Genomic DNA, 23,963 nt, shown 5'->3' with positions numbered 1-23,963 from the left:
CGCGTTTTCGGCGGCGGGACTTGTGAGACTCGAACCTGGGTAGGTAGATGTTTGGGACTTCTGCCGACTTTTCCAACTTTTATCACCCCTCCCCGTGGGACTCGGATTGGTGTGTTATGGACATTTTGGGCATCCCGGGACTTGTGGGACTCGAACCTGGGTAGGTATTTTCAACATTTTTGGGGACTTTTGCCGACTTTTCTCACTTTTCTCCCCCACTTCCCGTTTGACTTTGCTGGGTGCGTTTTGGACATTTTTTGCATCCCGGGACTTGTGCGGTTGGCGGCGGAAGGTATATTGAACAAAATTGGGACTTTTGACCATTTTGGCTGCCTTTTCCCCTCTTCTTCCCCGCCTTCCTGTGCACCATTGCTGGGTGTGTTTTGGACATTTGGACTAAAAAAAGTTTCAAGCATGTTTTACTCAATATAGGTCATAAAATGTCAGAAACAAGCTGTAATATCTTACTGAGATCATTTAGGACCAAAACACTTAAAACAAGTAAAACACTCTAACATCAAATCTGCTTAGTGAGAACAATTATTGTATTAGACAGACAATAAGCAAATATCACCCTTATTTGAGGTATTTAATCTTACTTTGTTTTCAGTTTTTGCAGTGCAGGTATTTCCTTTTGGTGTAACTCCTCATGGAGAGCATGGACATGTATAAAAACCCCAAACTGCACACTGTGACGTCTACAACAAGGAATATGAATAATTAGCCACTTGATGAACCATCACCCGGAAAATATTCTTGATGTGAAACCAAGAAGCCCTTGAGGCCAAACATCAATATGTGAGGTATTTACATTATTAAAGTTAAATTAGCCTCTTGCAAATGGTATTGTTACATCCTTTCATACGAGCATACATGTAATACAGAAATCCTTCAAATGGTAGAGTCATTAGACAGATGATCAATAAAAAACAAATAGATGCCAAGTCCAACCTGTGCCTTTGCAAAATGTTCCGCTTCTTGGAAGCCGTATTGTTTAATCAATCTAGTTCAAATTTTACTGACATTTACTTGATTGTCCCCTTATATTGTGTACAAGATTTCATACACTGCAAAAAAATGAAATCTAACTAAGATTAAATATCTTAAATAAGGGTGATATTTGCTAAATTTCTGTCTTATAAGATAATTATTCTCACTAAGCAGATTTTATGTTAGAGTATTTTACTTGTTTGAAGTGTTTTGGTCCGAAATCATCTAAGTAAAAAACGCCTTCCACCCGATTGTAGCTGAGATAGGCACCAGCGATTAAAATCCCCCCCCGCGGACCCAAAGTGACTAAGCGGTAGAAAATGGATGGATGGATGATGGTGGAGGGGGTCCGGTCCGATCCGGTGGCCATGTACTGCTTGCCTGTGTATCGGCTGGGGACATCTCTGCGCTGCTGTTCCGCCTCCGCTTGGGATGGTTTCCTGCTGGCTCCGCTGTGGACGGGACTCTCGCTGCTGTGTTGGGTCCGCTTTGGACTGGACTCTCGCGACTGTGTTGGATCCATTATGGATTGAACTTTCACAGTATCATGTTAGACCCGCTCGACATCCATTGCTTTCCTCCTCTCCAAGGTTCTCATAGTCATCATTGTCACAGACGTCCCACTGGGTCATTGTCACCGATGTCCCACTGGGTGTGAGTTTTCCTTGCCCTTATGTGGGCCTACCGAGGATGTCGTAGTGGTTTGTGCAGCCCTTTGACACACTAGTGATTTAGGGCTATATAAGTAAACATTGATTGATTGATTGATTGATTGATGATCTAAGTAAGATATTACATCTTGTTGCTGAGATTTTATGGGCTATGTTGAGTAAAACCTGCTTGAAACCAGAATATAAACTGATGCAAAGCTGTGTCATCAATCCTCACAAGTATAAAACTACTTTTTCAAAGTAATAGTGTTTTACTTCAAGCATTAAAAAAAAAATCATGACGCCGAGAGCATATCATTATGTCAAGATAATGCCACTAGCATTTTCTTGTTAAGAATATTTTTCAACATATTGAGAAAAAACGTAAAAAAAAAAATTTCTACCAAAAAAAGTGCACTTGTTTTTAGTGAAAATATACTTATTTTAAAGCAGTGGTCCCCAACCACCAGGCCGCAGCCCGGTGGTTGGTACCGGGCCAACATATCTCTCCGACCTCCTTCAGCCTTACTGCCCCACTCGATCCCTAAGATCAGCCGATCAGCTGCTACTGACGGTCCCTAACACAAGGCTGAAGCTTAGAGGTGACAGAGCTTTCGCGGCTGCTGCTCCCAAGCTCTGGAACAACCTACCTCTGAGTATTAGACAAGCCTCCTCTCTTCCTGTTTTTAATTCTCTCTTAAAAACATACTTTTATTCCTTGGCTTTTAACACTAAGTGATATCCATCCTGCAATGGCGCCCCATTTATACACCTGCTCTGAACATGTTTTTATGTTTTATTTATTTATTTTTTATCATGTTCTGTTTGTGTTGTGTTGTTTGCTCGGTCTTCGTATTATCTTTTAACCTGTCCATTGTACAGCACTTTGGCTACCCCTGTTGTAAATTTTGAATGTGCTTTATAAATAAAGTTGATTTGATTTGATAAGTCGCAGTTTTTTTTCATAGTTTGGCCGGGGGTGCGACTTATACTCAGGAGCGACTTATGTGTGAAATTATTAACACATTACCGTAAAATATCAAACAATATTTAGCTCATTCACGTAAGAGACTAGATGTATAAGATTTCATGGGATTTAGCAATTAAGAGTGACAGATTGTTAGGTAAACGTATAGCATGTTCTATATGTTATAGTTATTTGAATGACTCTTACCATAATATGTTACGTTAACACACCAGGCACCTTCTCAGTTGGTTATTTATGCGTCATATAACGTACACTTATTCAGCCTGTTGTTCACTATTCTTTATTTATTTTAAATTGCCTTTCAAATGTCTATTCTTGGTGTTGGGTTTTATCAAATAAATTTCCCCAAAAAATGCGACTTATACTCCAGTGCGACTTATATATGTTTTTTCCTTCTTTATTATGCATTTTCGGCAGGTGCGACTTATACTCCGGAGTGACTTATACTCCGAAAAATACGGTAATCACTTTGGTGGTATTTGATCCCATGATTGCCGTTTGAACATCAGCAATATAAACCGATGACAACACCTTTCTGTCAATAAAAATGCAATAAAACAACACGTGCTTTGTGGAATTGTGTCTTTAGGAACATCAAATTAGCGGCGGCTGTCTCTAAGCTTGACAGCGACATAACTATTGAGTTATGTTTTGTTGTCAGACTCCCTCCACCTCTGGCTTGTATAAACAGTCTTGTCTTCTGTTTATGTTCACATACGTGACAGTTAACCCTTTAAACGTGACGGCTTGTATTTTTTCGTCCCCAGTCGACCTGGAGCACATGAGGACGGTGAAGGCCGACAAACACCAGCGCTTTTGCCAAGAGAACGGCCTCGTCAGTCAGTTTGTGTCCGCCAAGACCGGAGACTCGGTGAGCTTCCATCGACAAAGGAAAGTGACCATTTGGATCCAGTGGCTAATGTTTCACTCTCTCGCTCTTTAGGTGTATCTTTGTTTCCAGAAGGTTGCTGCCGAGATTCTGGGCGTGAAGCTCAACAAAGCTGAAATAGAACAGTCCCAGGTGAGTCATTTATGTCTCGGGTTTCACCAAGATGGCGCTCTCTAACAAGGTTATTTTTTCACTGCCTTCCTGGATTAATTGACTGGAGGACAAATGTGTTGTCCTGCCGTCGGACGCAACGCCAGGCTAGTTGTGGTGGAGGTCAGAGGGAGTGTGTTAGGTCAGCAGAGGTCGCCACACACTGTAAATGACCCTCTGTTGCATAAACACTGGTTTGTTACGTCTGCCTCCAGTGGCGCTTTACCTGCCCATCTGTGAACGAGACCCACATTGACCACATTAACGCGTGAAGTCAAGAGGTTAAAGGTATGCAGTTAGGTGAGGAGGTTAGTTTGGCTGGTTTGATTTATTTGCTGTATCTCCCCAACCCTCCGCGTTGGCGTAAAAAAGAGGACACGGCCTACCAGCGAGACCCGGGTGCCCGAATATGGCAGCTGTAGGATTTACGGGGTCGACTCCTCCAGAAGCATTAATCCCGGCCCTGATGCGAGCCGTTGGAGCCGCCCTGGCTGCGTAACGGTCTATGAGCGAGGGGCTGCAGAGAGGTCATGTGGGAGGGCATGTAAGGGAAGGACAAGCCCGGTTCTCAAGCCCCACCACCACCAAGTTACTGCTGCTGACTACGAAGTCCATCTTTGTTCTTCCCCCTCCTCCCTTGATAGTGCTGTCAAACGAACAAAGTGCTTTAATCCGGGTGTTTCAACTCAAGGTTAAAATGACTGACCCACTCACTGCGATGTTTTAAAGGCCTACTGAAATGAGATTTTCTTATTTAAACGGGGATAGCAGGTCCATTCCATGTGTCATACTTGATCATTTCGCGATATTGCCATATTTTTGCTGAAAGGATTTAGTAGAGAACATCCACGAGAAAGTTCGCAACTTTTGGTCGCTTATAAAAAAGCCTTGCCTGTACCGGAAGTAGCAGGCGATGTGCGCGTGACGTCACGGGTTGTGGAGCTCCTCACATCTGAACATTGTTTACAATCATGGCCACCAGCAGCGAGAGCGATTCGGACCGAGAAAGCGACGATTTCCCCATTTATTTGAGCGAGGATGAAAGATTGGTGGATGAGGAAAGTGAGAGTGACGGACTTAAAAAAAGACTATACAGTGGGAGCGCTTCAGATGTTATTAGACAAATTTACTAGGATAATTCTGGAAAATCCCTTATCTGCTTATTGTGTTACTAGTGTTTTAGTGAGATTATATGGTCGTACCTGTACAACCTGAAGGTCGGCCCCGCACCTTTCTTCAGCACCAGTCGAAGGGTGGTGGCGATGCCCATCTCTGCCCTTTGCAAGGGACCCTCTTCGAAACACGATCTTTTGAAATGATCGCTGCATAATACACTGTACTTTGTGTGTGTGTGGTCCAATCCAACCGTGTTCGCTTGACCGCTCTGTTCCATAGTAAAGCTTCACCGTCATCTTTCGGGAATGAAAACAATGAAACACCGGCTGTGTTTGTGTTGCTGAAGGAGGCCGCAATACACCGCTTCCCTCCTACAGCTTTCTTCTTTGACGTATCCATTATTCATTGAACAAAGTGCAAAAGATTCAGCAACACAGATGTCCAGAATTGCAAAAAAATAAATGTTTATCAGTTTGAACATCAAATATGTTGTCTTTGTAGCATATTCAACTAAATATGGGTTGAAAATGATTTGCAAATCATTGTATTCCGTTTATACTTACATCTAATACAATTTCCAAACTCATGTGGAAACGAAGTTTGTACACAATGTAAAAAAAATCTGCACAATTAACGGTAAAATACTGGCAGCGGTGGTTACCAGGAATTCACTGTAAAACGGGGGGTGTATATTGTAGCGTCCCGGAAGAGTTAGTGCTGCAAGGGGTCTTGGGTATTTGTTCTGTTGTGTTTATGTTATAAATGGTAAATGGGTTGTGCTTGTATAGCACTTTTCTACCCTTTTAAGGTACTCAAAGCGCTTTGACACTATTTCCACATTCACCCATTCACACACACACATTCACACACTGATGGCGGGAGCTGCCATGTACGGCGCTAACCAAGACCCATCAGGAGCAAGGGTGAAGTGTCTTGCTCAAGGACACAATGGACGTGACTAGGATGGCAGAAGGTGGGGATTGACCCAGTAACCCTCAGATTGCTGGCACTGCCACTCTCCCAACTTCGCCATGCCGTTCCCATTGTGTTACGGTGCGGATGTTCTCCCGAAATGTTTGTCATTCTTGTTTGTTGTGGGTTCCAAGTGTTAAAGTTGTTTATACGGCCACCCTCAGTGTGACCCGTATGGCTGTTGACCAAGTATGCCTTGCATTCACTTATGTGTGTCTGTAAATGCCGCAGATATTATGTGATTAGGCCGGCACGCTGTCTCTGAGGAAAAAGCTGACGTGACGATAGGTTATGTAGAGGACGTTAGAGGTTTATATTTACATCAAACACAATTTACCAACTAATATGGAAACGGGGTTTGTAAGTTGTTTATCAAGACACCTTAATTTCCACAAATTTGAACAACAACTTCCACACTCCCTATTTACAGGAAATGTAAACATAAAAATAGTGATGTTTGTTAGATCATGTGTGTCCATGTGTGTTTCTAAATCTGACAGAATCCTTCAATCGCGACGACTTTACAAGGCTTAGCCATGTTGGTCTGGTTTCAGGAATATAATTGCCAAAAGACACCACATACAGTGGGGCAAACAAGTATTTAATCAGCCACCGATCGTGCAAGTTCTCCCACTTAAAATGATGACAGAGGTTTGTAATTTTCATCATAGGTACACTTCAACTGTGAGAGACAGAATGTGAAAAAAAATCCGGGAATTCACATTGTAGGAATTTTAAATAATTTATTTGTAAATTATGGTGGAAAATAAGTATTTGGTCAACCATTCAAAGCTCTCACTGATGGAAGGAGGTTTTGGCTCAAATTCATTCATTCTTTCCTTGACACGGAGCAATCGTCCTATCCCCTTAGCAGAAAAACAGCCCCAAAGCATGATGTTTCCACCCCCATGCTTCACAGTAGGTATGGTGTTCTTGGGATGCAACTCAGTATTCTTCTTCCTCCAAACAGGACGAGTTGAGTTTATACCAAAAAGTTATATTTTGGTTTCATCTGACCACATGACATTCTCCCAATCCTCTGCTGTATCATCCATGTATCCATTTTGGTATAAATTCAACTCGTCGTGTTTGGAGGAAGAAGAATACTGAGTTGCATCCCAAGAACACCATACCTACCGTGAAGCATGGGGGTGGAAACATCATGCTTTGGGGTTTTTTTTCTGCAAAGGGGACAGGACGATTGATCCGTGTTAAGGAAAGAATTTTGAGCCAAAACCTCCTTCCATCAGTGAGAGCTTTGAACGGTTGACCAAATACTTATTTTCCACCATAATTTACAAATAAATTCTTTAAAATTCCTACAATGTGAATTCCTAGATTTTGTTTTCACATTCTGTCTCTCACAGTTGAAGTGTACCTATGATGAAAATTACAGACTTCTGTCATCATTTTAAGCGGGAGAACTTGCACAATAGGTGGCTGACTAAATACGTTTTCGCCCCACTGTAACTGCATATTGCGACCATGTTCATCGGTAGGTGCTGCTGTTTTACTTTGAAAAGCCGTGAGCAAAAATATCATGCTGGGCTCAACAGTAAAGGCCTCCACTTGACCCAGTTCTTCAGTTAGAAGGACTCCATACCGTTTAGTAACATTTCTCCAGAGTGCGCGCCGAGGGCCTCAGCTCCAGGTCTAGCCACAGGCCCAGTCAAGCCTCATTATCAGCTGTCAGGTTGAGCGAGCTGAACATGAAGGTCGCGACCCCTGACAGAGTTATATCTGCCAGGCAGCCCCCTTTTTCCATCTTGCTCCTCTGTCTTCAAGATCAGATAGCGGGTCCTCGGAGAGCGAGTCACCGACGTTGACACAAGGCTTCAGCAGCTCGTTCATCAGTTGGTCGGACTCAGACGCTGGGTTTCTGTCACCAATGATATCATCTTTTTTTGTCATCTTTCTCTTTTGCCCACTTATCTTCTCTCTCTTTGCCTCCAGTTTACATTTCACTCACATTTGTGTTTCTTTTTCTCTCATCCTTTACTCTTTCTCTTTTCTTCCATCTCCCCGCCGACTCCAACCTGCTCAGAGGATTGTGAAGGCCGAGCTGGTCAACTACCCTCAGGATGAAGGCCTCATTAGACAAGACAACTGCCAGCAAAGCAAAATATGTTTGCTTCAATAGCTGGAAGTATGTTTTCAGTTAGCTGTAGAATAGTTAGGTGTACCCTAGCTGACTGCAAGTCAGAACTTCCTGCCCCTGTCAGTCAAGTAATGTGGCTTGTGTTGTGCCATACCACCCGCTTCGTGATAACTAGTTATGTGTTCAATAACAAACACTGCTACACTCTCACAATTTTGTTGAACCAAACATATTTATCTCACGATACATGGCCCCATTCATTCTTTCCTTAACACGGATCAGTCGTCCTGTCCCCTTAGCATAAAAACAGCCCCAAAGCATGATTTTTCCACCCCCATGCTTCACAGTAGGTATGGTGTTCTTGGGATGCAACTCAGTATTCTTCTTCCTCCAAACACGACGAGTTGAGTTACCAGTTTGATACACACTTAAATAAATTGCCAGAAATAGCCAATTTGCTCAATTTAGTGAAGTGAAGTGAATTATATTTATATAGCGCTTTTCCTCTAGTGACTCAAAGCGCTTTACATAGTGAAACCCAATATCAAATTTTTACATTTAAACCAGTGTGGGTGGCACTGGGAGCAGGTGGGTAAAGTGTCTTGCCCAAGGACACAACGGCAGGGACTAGGATGGCGGAAGCGGGGATCGAACCTGCAACCCTCAAGTTGCTGGCACGGCCGCTCTACCAACCGAGCTATACCGCCCTTTTGATAAATAAATCTATATATATATATATATATATATATATATATATATATATATATATATATATATATATATATATATATATATATATATATATATATATAAAAGGGTGTTTCTGTCTGTCATTTTTTTTCCTTTTACGTAAGGTTTTTTGTAGAGAATAAATGATGAAAAAAACACTTAATTGAACGGTTTAAAAGAGGAGAAAACACGAAAAAAATGACAATTAAATTTTGAAACTTTTTAAATACACCAATGGTGCAACTGGACACATCCTCAGTGATGTAACCTAGGATCACAGGGGGTTTCGGGTCTTTCAACAATCAGACCCCCTCCCCTAGGCGACCCAGCCAGGGTTGATCAGGCCCCAGCCTGTGTCCAGGTAGCGCTACTGCCCTAGATGCCACGCCTCTCCCCTCCTGATCCACAGCCACCTTGATGCCACTTCTGCTGCATCTGTGACTAACTTCATGGCCCTTTGCTGGCTGGCCCCTGTGATGCCAAGCATTCTGTAGGCCCTGCAGAGAGATTTGCCCACAAACCCTCGACACCCCACTTCAACCGGCCGGCACATCGCTCGCCACCCATTGCTCCGACACTCCTCCACAAGCTGAGAGTACTTTGCACTCTTCCTCTCATTGGCCTCCTCCATACGGTCCTCCCAAGGCACTGTGAGCTCCAAGAGGATTACCTGCTTGGAGGCCACTGAGGTGAGCACAATATCTGGCCTTAGTGTTGTTTTAGCAACCACGTCAGGGAACTTCAACTGCTTTCCCAGATCAACTGACAGCTCCCAGTCGCGTGCTGTTGCCAACAGGCCAGACGAGGTGTTCCGGGCAGCCGGTGTTGACTTCTCCCCAGCTCTGATGAAAGCAGTACTCTTCACTGGGCGGAGGCTCTTGCTGTGACTGACTCCCCTGCAGATGGCATCAGCTATGGCCTTCAGGACCTGGTCATGTCGCCAGCGGTACCGCCCTTCACCCAGGGCTTTTGGACAACAGCTTAGGATGTGCTCCAAGGTTCCTCTCCTCTGGCAGAGGGGGCACCCTGGTGTCTCCACCTTTCCCCAGGTGAAGAGGTTGGATGGACTTGGCAGCACATCGTAGACCGCCTGGATCAAGAACTTTATTCGATGGGGTTCGGCTTTCCAGAGCTCGGTCCATGTGACCTTACGCTCTGATACTTGTTCCCATCTCGTCCAGGCGCCCTGTTGCCGCATTCCCGCCATCTGGCAGGCTCGCCGTTCCTCAACTCCTGCTCGCACTTCCTCGAGGATCAGTGACCTCTTCTCTTTCCCCTGCGCCTTGTCATAGCGAGGTGTTCTTCTGCTACCTAAGCCAGATCTCCCCTGCGCCACTGTTCCCACCAAAACCTTTTGCCGTAGCCTTGCCTCTGCAACATCCACAGCCTCGACAGCTCTCCACTTCCGCCCCGTCCTGACTTCAATCCCAGCCTGTGCAACCTTTGGGTCACTGGACTCCCGATACTGTAGGAGCTCCCTGGACCGTGTTACCATGAACTCCTCGCTCAGGCTGCTGATGGGGAGCTTCAGTTTGTTGTTATGCCCGTATAGAGCAATGCTGCTCAGGCTTCGCGGCAGTCCTAGCCACCTGCGCAGGAACCTACTGACCCTCATCTCAAAGCCTTCCACCGTTGAAATGGGGACTTCGTACACCATGAGGGGCCAGAGGATCCGAGGGAGAATCCCGTGCTGGTAAATCCAGGCCTTGAACTTGCCAGGAAGGCCAGACTTATCCACCACGGTCAGCCAGGTCTCCAGGTCTTGGTTGGTCGATCTTGTGGAGGCTGCGTCTCTCAGGCTGCAATTAAACACCTTTCCCAAGCTCTTCACAGGTTCCTCGGTGAGTGATGGTATTTTGGTGGTGCCAAGTGAGAAGCAGAATTTGCCAGTAACCTTTCCTTTCTTTAGCACTAGGACCCTCGACTTGGCCGGCTTGAAGTTCATGCGAGCCCAGGAAATCACCTCCTGAAGGCCATTCAAGATCCACCTGCAACCTGGGACGGATGTAGTGGTCACTGTCAGGTCGTCCATGAAGGCTCGGATGGGTGGCTGCCGGACTCCAGACCTGGAGAGGGGACCTCTGCACTGAACTTCCGCAGACTTCACCAGCATGTTCATGGCGAGCGCAAAGAGGATGACTGAGATCGTACAGCCAGTGATGATCCCCTTTTCAAGCCTGTGCCAGTCGGAGGTTGTTTTTCCGGAGGAGACTCTTAGATGGAAGTTGGCATAGTAGTCCAGAATGAGGTCTCTGAACTTCTTTGGAATGTGATGCCGATTCAGTGCCTCTTCGACCAGCTTGTGGGGTATGGATCCATAGGCATTTTCGAGGTCCAGCCACAGAACAGCCAGGTTCCCCTTATTCTCCCTGGCTTCCCTGATGAGCTGAGTGACCACGCCTGTGTGCTCCAGACATCCAGATACCTCTGGGATCCCTCCTTTCTGGACCGATGTATCAATGTAGGAGTTCTTCAGGAGGTAGTCTGTCAGTCGCCTGGCCATGAGGCTGAAGAAGATCTTCCCTTCAACACTCAGCAACGAGATGGTTCGGAACTGATTGATGTTCTTAGACTTCTCCTCCTTTGGGATCCACACACCCTCTGCCTGTCTCCACTGGTCTGCTACCTTGCCCCTCCTCCAGATCACCTTCAAGATTCTCCAGAGTCTGTGGAGTAGTCTTGGACAGTTCTTATAGACCTTATAAGGTACTCCACTGGGCCCTGGAGCAGAGCTCGTCCTTGCCCTGCGGACCACCTCCTGGATTTCCTTCCAGCCGGGCTCTTTCCCATCGAAGTCAAGCGTTGGTGTTGGTGGATTGATCAAGGACCTGCAGGGGCCTAGGTCTTGTTCTCTGCATCCATCGCTGTAAATTTGCTTGAGGTGGTGGTCGACCTCAGCTTTGGAGCAGGCCAGTCTACCGCTTCGCTTCTGTCCTAGCAGCTGTTTTGTGACTCCAAAGGGATTCGCCAGAAAGGCAGCTCTCCTCCTGGACCTTTCCTTCCTCCTCCTCCTATGCCACTCCGCTCTCCTCAAGGTTATTAGCTTCTTGCGGATTATACAACGTAGTTCCGCAAGAGGCCCCCTATCCTCTTCACGTGCAACCTTGAACTGCTGTCTTAAACACTTCAGTTCCTGCCTGAGCTGATGGATTTTACTCGCTCTATTGTTCATGATGTAGGGGGGCTTCGCTGCCCGCTTCTCCTCAAGTCCAAACCTCTCTGCAGCGAGGCTGATGATGATCGTGGTCATCGTCTTGAGGCGTCGATCAGCGTCCCCTTTGGCTGTTGTTTCCAAGATGGTATCAGCATCTTCATCAAACTGGAGCCACTCTTTCTCCTTGCTAGCTTGGGGCCACTTTACCCGACGATGTTCTGATGTCCTGTGTGCTTCTGGTGGTTGCATCACCTGGAGGCTCCGGGCACTGTGGGGTGACTCCAGGCCTGGCTCCTCCTGCGTCTCACCAGGCGTAGTTCCTGTGCGCTGTGATTCTACCACCTTCTGCATACACTTCATCCTGGCCTGGTGGATCCGCAGGCCATGTCGGTTCTTGCATACCTTCCCACATATGCATTCCATAGTCGTCGTCGTGTTACCATTGCCATGTGTCGTCAACCTTTGATCCGTCCAGTGGGATTCTCTTCCGCCCCCCCTCTCGGGAATCCCTGGGGGTATATTTCCTGTAGGTCGATTCGTAGCTTGTTGTGGGTTCCTTCCTCTCAGAAGGTGCAGCTCGGGATGCTACCCCTCACTGCCCCGGTGCCGTCTTTCCGGGCTGTCCGCTGTCTCTCCAGCTGTCACCAATCTATACTTGGTGGTCAACCAGACTGTTCCTGGTAGTCACTGGTTGTCCCAGAAAAGCAACTTTTTAAATACACCAATGGTGCAACTGGACACATCCTCAGTGATGTAACCTAGGATCACAGGGGGTTTCGGGTCTTTCAACAATCAGACCCCCTCCCCTAGGCGACCCAGCCAGGGTTGATCAGGCCCCAGCCTGTGTCCAGGTAGCGCTACTGCCCTAGATGCCACGCCTCTCCCCTCCTGATCCACAGCCACCTTGATGCCACTTCTGCTGCATCTGTGACTAACTTCATGGCCCTTTGCTGGCTGGCCCCTGTGATGCCAAGCATTCTGTAGGCCCTGCAGAGAGATTTGCCCACAAACCCTCGACACCCCACTTCAACCGGCCGGCACATCGCTCGCCACCCATTGCTCCGACACTCCTCCACAAGCTGAGAGTACTTTGCACTCTTCCTCTCATTGGCCTCCTCCATACGGTCCTCCCAAGGCACTGTGAGCTCCAAGAGGATTACCTGCTTGGAGGCCACTGAGGTGAGCACAATATCTGGCCTTAGTGTTGTTTTAGCAACCACGTCAGGGAACTTCAACTGCTTTCCCAGATCAACTGACAGCTCCCAGTCGCGTGCTGTTGCCAACAGGCCAGACGAGGTGTTCCGGGCAGCCGGTGTTGACTTCTCCCCAGCTCTGATGAAAGCAGTACTCTTCACTGGGCGGAGGCTCTTGCTGTGACTGACTCCCCTGCAGATGGCATCAGCTATGGCCTTCAGGACCTGGTCATGTCGCCAGCGGTACCGCCCTTCACCCAGGGCTTTTGGACAACAGCTTAGGATGTGCTCCAAGGTTCCTCTCCTCTGGCAGAGGGGGCACCCTGGTGTCTCCACCTTTCCCCAGGTGAAGAGGTTGGATGGACTTGGCAGCACATCGTAGACCGCCTGGATCAAGAACTTTATTCGATGGGGTTCGGCTTTCCAGAGCTCGGTCCATGTGACCTTACGCTCTGATACTTGTTCCCATCTCGTCCAGGCGCCCTGTTGCCGCATTCCCGCCATCTGGCAGGCTCGCCGTTCCTCAACTCCTGCTCGCACTTCCTCGAGGATCAGTGACCTCTTCTCTTTCCCCTGCGCCTTGTCATAGCGAGGTGTTCTTCTGCTACCTAAGCCAGATCTCCCCTGCGCCACTGTTCCCACCAAAACCTTTTGCCGTAGCCTTGCCTCTGCAACATCCACAGCCTCGACAGCTCTCCACTTCCGCCCCGTCCTGACTTCAATCCCAGCCTGTGCAACCTTTGGGTCACTGGACTCCCGATACTGTAGGAGCTCCCTGGACCGTGTTACCATGAACTCCTCGCTCAGGCTGCTGATGGGGAGCTTCAGTTTGTTGTTATGCCCGTATAGAGCAATGCTGCTCAGGCTTCGCGGCAGTCCTAGCCACCTGCGCAGGAACCTACTGACCCTCATCTCAAAGCCTTCCACCGTTGAAATGGGGACTTCGTACACCATGAGGGGCCAGAGGATCCGAGGGAGAATCCCGTGCTGGTAAATCCAGGCCTTGAACTTGCCAGGAAGGCCAGACTTATCCACCACGGTCAGCCAGGTCTCCAGGTCTTGGTTGGTCGATCTTGTGGAGGCTGCGTCTCTCAGGCTGCAATTAAACACCTTTCCCAAGCTCTTCACAGGTTCCTCGGTGAGTGATGGTATTTTGGTGGTGCCAAGTGAGAAGCAGAATTTGCCAGTAACCTTTCCTTTCTTTAGCACTAGGACCCTCGACTTGGCCGGCTTGAAGTTCATGCGAGCCCAGGAAATCACCTCCTGAAGGCCATTCAAGATCCACCTGCAACCTGGGACGGATGTAGTGGTCACTGTCAGGTCGTCCATGAAGGCTCGGATGGGTGGCTGCCGGACTCCAGACCTGGAGAGGGGACCTCTGCACTGAACTTCCGCAGACTTCACCAGCATGTTCATGGCGAGCGCAAAGAGGATGACTGAGATCGTACAGCCAGTGATGATCCCCTTTTCAAGCCTGTGCCAGTCGGAGGTTGTTTTTCCGGAGGAGACTCTTAGATGGAAGTTGGCATAGTAGTCCAGAATGAGGTCTCTGAACTTCTTTGGAATGTGATGCCGATTCAGTGCCTCTTCGACCAGCTTGTGGGGTATGGATCCATAGGCATTTTCGAGGTCCAGCCACAGAACAGCCAGGTTCCCCTTATTCTCCCTGGCTTCCCTGATGAGCTGAGTGACCACGCCTGTGTGCTCCAGACATCCAGATACCTCTGGGATCCCTCCTTTCTGGACCGATGTATCAATGTAGGAGTTCTTCAGGAGGTAGTCTGTCAGTCGCCTGGCCATGAGGCTGAAGAAGATCTTCCCTTCAACACTCAGCAACGAGATGGTTCGGAACTGATTGATGTTCTTAGACTTCTCCTCCTTTGGGATCCACACACCCTCTGCCTGTCTCCACTGGTCTGCTACCTTGCCCCTCCTCCAGATCACCTTCAAGATTCTCCAGAGTCTGTGGAGTAGTCTTGGACAGTTCTTATAGACCTTATAAGGTACTCCACTGGGCCCTGGAGCAGAGCTCGTCCTTGCCCTGCGGACCACCTCCTGGATTTCCTTCCAGCCGGGCTCTTTCCCATCGAAGTCAAGCGTTGGTGTTGGTGGATTGATCAAGGACCTGCAGGGGCCTAGGTCTTGTTCTCTGCATCCATCGCTGTAAATTTGCTTGAGGTGGTGGTCGACCTCAGCTTTGGAGCAGGCCAGTCTACCGCTTCGCTTCTGTCCTAGCAGCTGTTTTGTGACTCCAAAGGGATTCGCCAGAAAGGCAGCTCTCCTCCTGGACCTTTCCTTCCTCCTCCTCCTATGCCACTCCGCTCTCCTCAAGGTTATTAGCTTCTTGCGGATTATACAACGTAGTTCCGCAAGAGGCCCCCTATCCTCTTCACGTGCAACCTTGAACTGCTGTCTTAAACACTTCAGTTCCTGCCTGAGCTGATGGATTTTACTCGCTCTATTGTTCATGATGTAGGGGGGCTTCGCTGCCCGCTTCTCCTCAAGTCCAAACCTCTCTGCAGCGAGGCTGATGATGATCGTGGTCATCGTCTTGAGGCGTCGATCAGCGTCCCCTTTGGCTGTTGTTTCCAAGATGGTATCAGCATCTTCATCAAACTGGAGCCACTCTTTCTCCTTGCTAGCTTGGGGCCACTTTACCCGACGATGTTCTGATGTCCTGTGTGCTTCTGGTGGTTGCATCACCTGGAGGCTCCGGGCACTGTGGGGTGACTCCAGGCCTGGCTCCTCCTGCGTCTCACCAGGCGTAGTTCCTGTGCGCTGTGATTCTACCACCTTCTGCATACACTTCATCCTGGCCTGGTGGATCCGCAGGCCATGTCGGTTCTTGCATACCTTCCCACATATGCATTCCATAGTCGTCGTCGTGTTACCATTGCCATGTGTCGTCAACCTTTGATCCGTCCAGTGGGATTCTCTTCCGCCCCCCCTCTCGGGAATCCCTGGGGGTATATTTCCTGTAGGTCGATTCGTAGCTTGTTGTGGGTTCCTTCCTCTCAGAAGGTGCAGCTCGGGATGCTACCCCTCACTGCCCCGGTGCCGTCTTTCCGGGCTGTCCGCTGTCTCTCCAGCTGTCACCAATCTATACTTGGTGGTCAACCAGACTGTTCCTGGTAGTCACTGGTTGTCCCAGAAAAGCAACTTTTTAAATACACCAATGGTGCAACTGGACACATCCTCAGTGATGTAACCTAGGATCACAGGGGGTTTCGGGTCTTTCAACAATCAGACCCCCTCCCCTAGGCGACCCAGCCAGGGTTGATCAGGCCCCAGCCTGTGTCCAGGTAGCGCTACTGCCCTAGATGCCACGCCTCTCCCCTCCTGATCCACAGCCACCTTGATGCCACTTCTGCTGCATCTGTGACTAACTTCATGGCCCTTTGCTGGCTGGCCCCTGTGATGCCAAGCATTCTGTAGGCCCTGCAGAGAGATTTGCCCACAAACCCTCGACACCCCACTTCAACCGGCCGGCACATCGCTCGCCACCCATTGCTCCGACACTCCTCCACAAGCTGAGAGTACTTTGCACTCTTCCTCTCATTGGCCTCCTCCATACGGTCCTCCCAAGGCACTGTGAGCTCCAAGAGGATTACCTGCTTGGAGGCCACTGAGGTGAGCACAATATCTGGCCTTAGTGTTGTTTTAGCAACCACGTCAGGGAACTTCAACTGCTTTCCCAGATCAACTGACAGCTCCCAGTCGCGTGCTGTTGCCAACAGGCCAGACGAGGTGTTCCGGGCAGCCGGTGTTGACTTCTCCCCAGCTCTGATGAAAGCAGTACTCTTCACTGGGCGGAGGCTCTTGCTGTGACTGACTCCCCTGCAGATGGCATCAGCTATGGCCTTCAGGACCTGGTCATGTCGCCAGCGGTACCGCCCTTCACCCAGGGCTTTTGGACAACAGCTTAGGATGTGCTCCAAGGTTCCTCTCCTCTGGCAGAGGGGGCACCCTGGTGTCTCCACCTTTCCCCAGGTGAAGAGGTTGGATGGACTTGGCAGCACATCGTAGACCGCCTGGATCAAGAACTTTATTCGATGGGGTTCGGCTTTCCAGAGCTCGGTCCATGTGACCTTACGCTCTGATACTTGTTCCCATCTCGTCCAGGCGCCCTGTTGCCGCATTCCCGCCATCTGGCAGGCTCGCCGTTCCTCAACTCCTGCTCGCACTTCCTCGAGGATCAGTGACCTCTTCTCTTTCCCCTGCGCCTTGTCATAGCGAGGTGTTCTTCTGCTACCTAAGCCAGATCTCCCCTGCGCCACTGTTCCCACCAAAACCTTTTGCCGTAGCCTTGCCTCTGCAACATCCACAGCCTCGACAGCTCTCCACTTCCGCCCCGTCCTGACTTCAATCCCAGCCTGTGCAACCTTTGGGTCACTGGACTCCCGATACTGTAGGAGCTCCCTGGACCGTGTTACCATGAACTCCTCGCTCAGGCTGCTGATGGGGAGCTTCAGTTTGTTGTTATGCCCGTATAGAGCAATGCTGCTCAGGCTTCGCGGCAGTCCTAGCCACCTGCGCAGGAACCTACTGACCCTCATCTCAAAGCCTTCCACCGTTGAAATGGGGACTTCGTACACCATGAGGGGCCAGAGGATCCGAGGGAGAATCCCGTGCTGGTAAATCCAGGCCTTGAACTTGCCAGGAAGGCCAGACTTATCCACCACGGTCAGCCAGGTCTCCAGGTCTTGGTTGGTCGATCTTGTGGAGGCTGCGTCTCTCAGGCTGCAATTAAACACCTTTCCCAAGCTCTTCACAGGTTCCTCGGTGAGTGATGGTATTTTGGTGGTGCCAAGTGAGAAGCAGAATTTGCCAGTAACCTTTCCTTTCTTTAGCACTAGGACCCTCGACTTGGCCGGCTTGAAGTTCATGCGAGCCCAGGAAATCACCTCCTGAAGGCCATTCAAGATCCACCTGCAACCTGGGACGGATGTAGTGGTCACTGTCAGGTCGTCCATGAAGGCTCGGATGGGTGGCTGCCGGACTCCAGACCTGGAGAGGGGACCTCTGCACTGAACTTCCGCAGACTTCACCAGCATGTTCATGGCGAGCGCAAAGAGGATGACTGAGATCGTACAGCCAGTGATGATCCCCTTTTCAAGCCTGTGCCAGTCGGAGGTTGTTTTTCCGGAGGAGACTCTTAGATGGAAGTTGGCATAGTAGTCCAGAATGAGGTCTCTGAACTTCTTTGGAATGTGATGCCGATTCAGTGCCTCTTCGACCAGCTTGTGGGGTATGGATCCATAGGCATTTTCGAGGTCCAGCCACAGAACAGCCAGGTTCCCCTTATTCTCCCTGGCTTCCCTGATGAGCTGAGTGACCACGCCTGTGTGCTCCAGACATCCAGATACCTCTGGGATCCCTCCTTTCTGGACCGATGTATCAATGTAGGAGTTCTTCAGGAGGTAGTCTGTCAGTCGCCTGGCCATGAGGCTGAAGAAGATCTTCCCTTCAACACTCAGCAACGAGATGGTTCGGAACTGATTGATGTTCTTAGACTTCTCCTCCTTTGGGATCCACACACCCTCTGCCTGTCTCCACTGGTCTGCTACCTTGCCCCTCCTCCAGATCACCTTCAAGATTCTCCAGAGTCTGTGGAGTAGTCTTGGACAGTTCTTATAGACCTTATAAGGTACTCCACTGGGCCCTGGAGCAGAGCTCGTCCTTGCCCTGCGGACCACCTCCTGGATTTCCTTCCAGCCGGGCTCTTTCCCATCGAAGTCAAGCGTTGGTGTTGGTGGATTGATCAAGGACCTGCAGGGGCCTAGGTCTTGTTCTCTGCATCCATCGCTGTAAATTTGCTTGAGGTGGTGGTCGACCTCAGCTTTGGAGCAGGCCAGTCTACCGCTTCGCTTCTGTCCTAGCAGCTGTTTTGTGACTCCAAAGGGATTCGCCAGAAAGGCAGCTCTCCTCCTGGACCTTTCCTTCCTCCTCCTCCTATGCCACTCCGCTCTCCTCAAGGTTATTAGCTTCTTGCGGATTATACAACGTAGTTCCGCAAGAGGCCCCCTATCCTCTTCACGTGCAACCTTGAACTGCTGTCTTAAACACTTCAGTTCCTGCCTGAGCTGATGGATTTTACTCGCTCTATTGTTCATGATGTAGGGGGGCTTCGCTGCCCGCTTCTCCTCAAGTCCAAACCTCTCTGCAGCGAGGCTGATGATGATCGTGGTCATCGTCTTGAGGCGTCGATCAGCGTCCCCTTTGGCTGTTGTTTCCAAGATGGTATCAGCATCTTCATCAAACTGGAGCCACTCTTTCTCCTTGCTAGCTTGGGGCCACTTTACCCGACGATGTTCTGATGTCCTGTGTGCTTCTGGTGGTTGCATCACCTGGAGGCTCCGGGCACTGTGGGGTGACTCCAGGCCTGGCTCCTCCTGCGTCTCACCAGGCGTAGTTCCTGTGCGCTGTGATTCTACCACCTTCTGCATACACTTCATCCTGGCCTGGTGGATCCGCAGGCCATGTCGGTTCTTGCATACCTTCCCACATATGCATTCCATAGTCGTCGTCGTGTTACCATTGCCATGTGTCGTCAACCTTTGATCCGTCCAGTGGGATTCTCTTCCGCCCCCCCTCTCGGGAATCCCTGGGGGTATATTTCCTGTAGGTCGATTCGTAGCTTGTTGTGGGTTCCTTCCTCTCAGAAGGTGCAGCTCGGGATGCTACCCCTCACTGCCCCGGTGCCGTCTTTCCGGGCTGTCCGCTGTCTCTCCAGCTGTCACCAATCTATACATAGTTTATCTTCAATTTCGACTCCTTAACAGTCAAAATTAAACTGAAAAAATGAAGAGGAAAAACTAGCTAATTCGAATCTTTTTGAAAAAGTTAAAAAAAGAATTTATGGAACCTCATTAGTGATTTTTCCTGATTAAAACTAATTTTAGAATTTTGATGACATGTTTTAAATAGGTTAAAATCCAATCTGCACTTTGTTAGAATATATAACAAATTGGACCAAGCTATATTTCTAACAGACAAATCATTATTTCTTCTAGATTTTCCAGAACAAAAATTTTAAAAGAAATTCAAAAGACTTTGAAATAAGATTTAAATTTGATTCTACAGATTTTGTATATTTGCCAGAATTTTTGGGGGAATTTTAATCATAAATTTAAAGAAATATTTCATAAATATTATTCGTTGAAAAAAACAGAAGCTAAAATGAAGAATTAAATTAAAATGTATTTATTATTCTTTACAATAAAAATAAAAAAAAATAAAATACTTGAACATTGATTTAAATTGTCAAGAAAGAAGAGGAAGGAATTTAAAAGGTAAAAAGGTATATGTGTTTAAAAATCCTAAAATCATTTTTAAGGTTGTATTTTTTCTCTAAAATTGTCTTTCTGAAAGTTATAAGAAGCAAAGTAAAAAAATAAATGAATTTATTTAAACAAGTGAAGACCAAGTCTTTAAAATATTTTCTTGGATTTTCCAATTCTATTTGAGTTTTGTCTCTCTTAGAATCAAAATAGTCGAGCAAAGCGAGACCAACTTGCTAGTGAATAAGTAAAAAATAAATAAATAGAGGCAGCTCACTGGTAAGTGCTGCTATTTGAGCTATTTTTAGAACAGGCCAGCGGGCGACTCATCTGGTCCTTACGGGCGACCTGGTGCCCGCGGGCACCGCGTTGGTGACCCCTGGTCTACACACTGTGTCTGCTTGCAAGCACTCTGTGATTGTGCGCTGCCGGACATGCTCGTCTGCTCGTAAATCAGCAATGACGGGGGCGTGGGAGACCGGTGCTTTTTAGACGAGGTATAGTACTGAATATTATTCATTAGTACCGCGGTACTATAGTAATACAGGTATACCGCACATTATGTTCAATCCTTTCCGGGTCACATAAAACAATGTGGTGTGCCGGATCTGGCTGTTATTTTAGGAACTATAGTAGTCAGTAATCATAACAGGTTTGTTACAACTACATACACACAAACATATAATGCCAAACAGTCATTGTTTTTACCCAATCGTGTTAGGATGTTCCTAAGCTTTTCTTCTATGTGCGTCCCCGCAGCGTGTGGTCAAGGCGGACATCGTAAACTACAGTCAAGACACGGTGGCCCGGACGGTCAACACCCCTCGCAGTTCCATGTGTGCGGTGCAGTGAGTCCACACAATAAAAGCCCACCGAGATGCCATCTTGTCTGTCGATCAGCCAGTAAGTCAGTATTGCTTCTTCTTGCCGGCTGTGCCACCTGTACTCGTGTGTTCTTGCTCCTACGGCTGTGGCGAAGGACGGACACCCTTAAATTTTTCGTAATCGATCTGTACATCATGACGTGAGTACATTTTTCTTTGGTATCCTTCTCTGTCACGATCCCAGCGGAGAAAAGAGAAACCCAATGACATGTTTGCATGTGATGTCCTAAATTAATGTTCCACAGATGAATATTGTGCATAATCTGTAAACTAGATTACCAATTTCAACCCATCATTTTTAATTACAAGTATTGCTTCTCTTTAGATCGCTAAACCCTCCATCATTTCGGGTTTCCATGTCTCCCGTCCAAAAGCAGAACCTAGTAACTCACTTCTAGAGATACCCTTGAGATACTAGGTTTTTCTGTTGTATCTACGCGGCTATGTGGTAGTTGCTAGGTCCTGCCATGCGCCTAACACCTTACTTACGGAACAAATTACAATATCACATACACTGATGTAAAGCATATCACCTAGTAACTCCAAAATTATTATTAGCTCAGTTTTGAACAAAATTGAGTTACTGGGTTTTGCCTTTGGACGGGAGATGTGTGTGCTGTAAGCAAAAAGTGACAATTGTCAGTAGATTTTATACTGTATGTACAGTAAAGGTTGATTTAAAGGGGAACATAATCACAGTTTCTGAAGGGTTAAAACCAATAAAAATCAGTTCACAGTAGCTTATTTTATTTTTCAAAGTTTTTCCTCAAAAATTTACCCATCACGCAATATCCCGAAAAACGGCTTCAAGGTCCCTGATTTTAACCGTCGTTATATCCACTCGTCTATTGTCATGTGACGTCACTGCGTGAAGCCACCAGAAACAAACATGTTGGATAGCATAGTAGCTCAGATTCAGACTCGGATTTCAGCGGCGCAAGCGATTCAACAGATTACGCATGTATTGAAACGGATGGTTGGAGTGTGGAGGCAGATAGCGAAAACGAAATTGAAGAAGAAACTGAAGCTATTGAGCCATATCACGACAGACAGTGGCACGAGAGGAAGCGAGGACGAATTCCGCGATCGCCCTCTAACCAACGATTGGTATGTGTTTGTTTGGCATTAAATGGGCTTGGAGGGAAAGGCTGGATGCAAATATAGCTACAAATGATGCAATATGTACATACAGCTAGCCTAAATAGCATGTTAGCATCGGCGTGGCGCAGTGGAAGAGTGGCCGTGCGCAGCCCGAGGGTCCCTGGTTCAATTCCCACCTAGTACCAACCTCGTCACGTCCGTTGTGTCCTGAGCAAGACACTTCACCCTTGCTCCTGATGGGTGCTGGTTGGCGCCTTGCATGGCAGCTCCCTCCATCAGTGTGTGAATGTGTGTGTGAATGGGTAAATGTGGAAGTAGTGTCAAAGCGCTTTGAGTACCTTGAAGGTAGAAAAGCGCTATACAAGTACAACCCATTAGCTTGCAGTCATGCCGTGATCAAATATGTCTGATTAGCACACTCCACATAAGTCAATAACATCAACAAAACTCACCTTTGTGATTTCGTTGACTTTATGGTTGGAAATGCATCTGCTTTGAGTGTCGCAGCATATCCACACATTCTTGCCATCTCTGTCGTAGCATAGCTGTCGTCGGTAAAGTGTGCGGAGCGAACGAGGGACTTTCGCATCTTTTGACCACTGTTGCAACTTGAATCCGTCCCTGTTCGTGTTGTTACTACCTCCGACAACACACCGACGAGGCATGATGTCTTCAACGTATGGAAAACAGTCGAAAAAACGGAAAATAACAGAGCTGATTTGACTTGGTTTGTGTAATGTGTTTGAGAAAATGGCGGATTGCTTCACGTTGTGACGTCACGGGTGAAAGGTCATTGCTCCGACAGCGAACAATTGAAAGGCGTTTCAATCGCCAAATTCACCCTTTTAAAGATCGGAAATTGGTTAAAAAAACATATGGTCTTTTTTCTGCAACATCAAGGTATATATTGACGCTTACATAGGTCTGGCGATAATGTTCCCCTTTAAAACATCCATATCCCACCACAATACTAAGAATCATCAACATACACTCTCAATCCATTCTGTGTAAATACAAGTATGATGACCTGATCACAGTATGTACAGTTGAGTTGGTTTCTGTTTTTAAATAAAAGCTTTATGTTGAATATGACAATTTGTACGTGAATATGGTTGAAATTATGTAACAGGGCTGGAGTAGAGTAGCTTTTGCGATCCTGTCACGTAAGGCTGGGCGATATATTGCGGGTTTGTCTCTGTGTGATGTAGAAAATGACTATTTTGTGAGTATTCGGGTATACGTTCTCACGCAGTTGATTTCAGCTGCGGGCATTTTCTCACTTTTCTCACTCTTTTTTTGTCTCTCCTTCCCACAGGGAGGTAAAACAAGCGCACCTTCTTACATACAGTGGGGCAAAAAGTATTTAGTCAGCCACCGATTGTGCAAGTTCTCCCACTTAAAATGATGACAGAGGTCTGTAATTTTCATCATAGGTACACTTCAACTGTGAGAGACAGAATGTGAAAAAAAAATCCAGGAATTCTCATTGTAGGAATTTTAAAGAATTTATTTGTAAATTATGGTGGAAAATAAGTATTTGGTCAACCGTTCAAAGCTCTCACTGATGGAAGGAGGTTTTGGCTGCAAATCTCACGATACATGGCCCCATTCATTCTTTCCTTAACACGGATCAATCGTCCTGTCCCCTTAGCAGAAAAACAGCCCCAAAGCATGATGTTTCCACCCCCATGCTTCACAGTAGATATGGTGTTCTTGGGATGCAACTCAGTATTCTTTTTCCTCCAAACACGACAAGTTGAGTTTATACC

At 47.5% G+C, this 23,963-nt stretch overlaps 1 protein-coding gene across 2 annotated transcripts in view; it reads left to right on the top strand.

Annotated features, from left to right (window-relative positions):
* rab28 (RAB28, member RAS oncogene family) overlaps nucleotides 1–23,289 on the top strand; it is a 133,834-nt gene extending 110,545 nt beyond the window's left edge. Inside the window, exons 5-8 of one of the 2 annotated variants that reach the window (XM_061891579.1) lie at nucleotides 3,396–3,499; nucleotides 3,572–3,649; nucleotides 7,800–7,901; nucleotides 20,969–23,289. In XM_061891579.1, the coding sequence (XP_061747563.1) occupies nucleotides 3,396–3,499; nucleotides 3,572–3,649; nucleotides 7,800–7,895 (278 nt within the window). In that variant the 3' untranslated portion in view covers nucleotides 7,896–7,901; nucleotides 20,969–23,289. The remainder of the gene's footprint in view (nucleotides 1–3,395; nucleotides 3,500–3,571; nucleotides 3,650–7,799; nucleotides 7,902–20,968) is intronic. The other variant, XM_061891580.1, reaches the window with a different exon arrangement.
* The last annotated feature ends 674 nt before the right edge of the window (nucleotides 23,290–23,963 follow it).

This window comes from Nerophis ophidion, linkage group LG29, assembly GCF_033978795.1.
Source record: "Nerophis ophidion isolate RoL-2023_Sa linkage group LG29, RoL_Noph_v1.0, whole genome shotgun sequence".
Classification (NCBI taxonomy): domain Eukaryota; kingdom Metazoa; phylum Chordata; class Actinopteri; order Syngnathiformes; family Syngnathidae; genus Nerophis; species Nerophis ophidion.
Note: the sequence above shows the minus strand (reverse complement) of the source record. Positions and strands in the feature narration are given on the sequence as shown.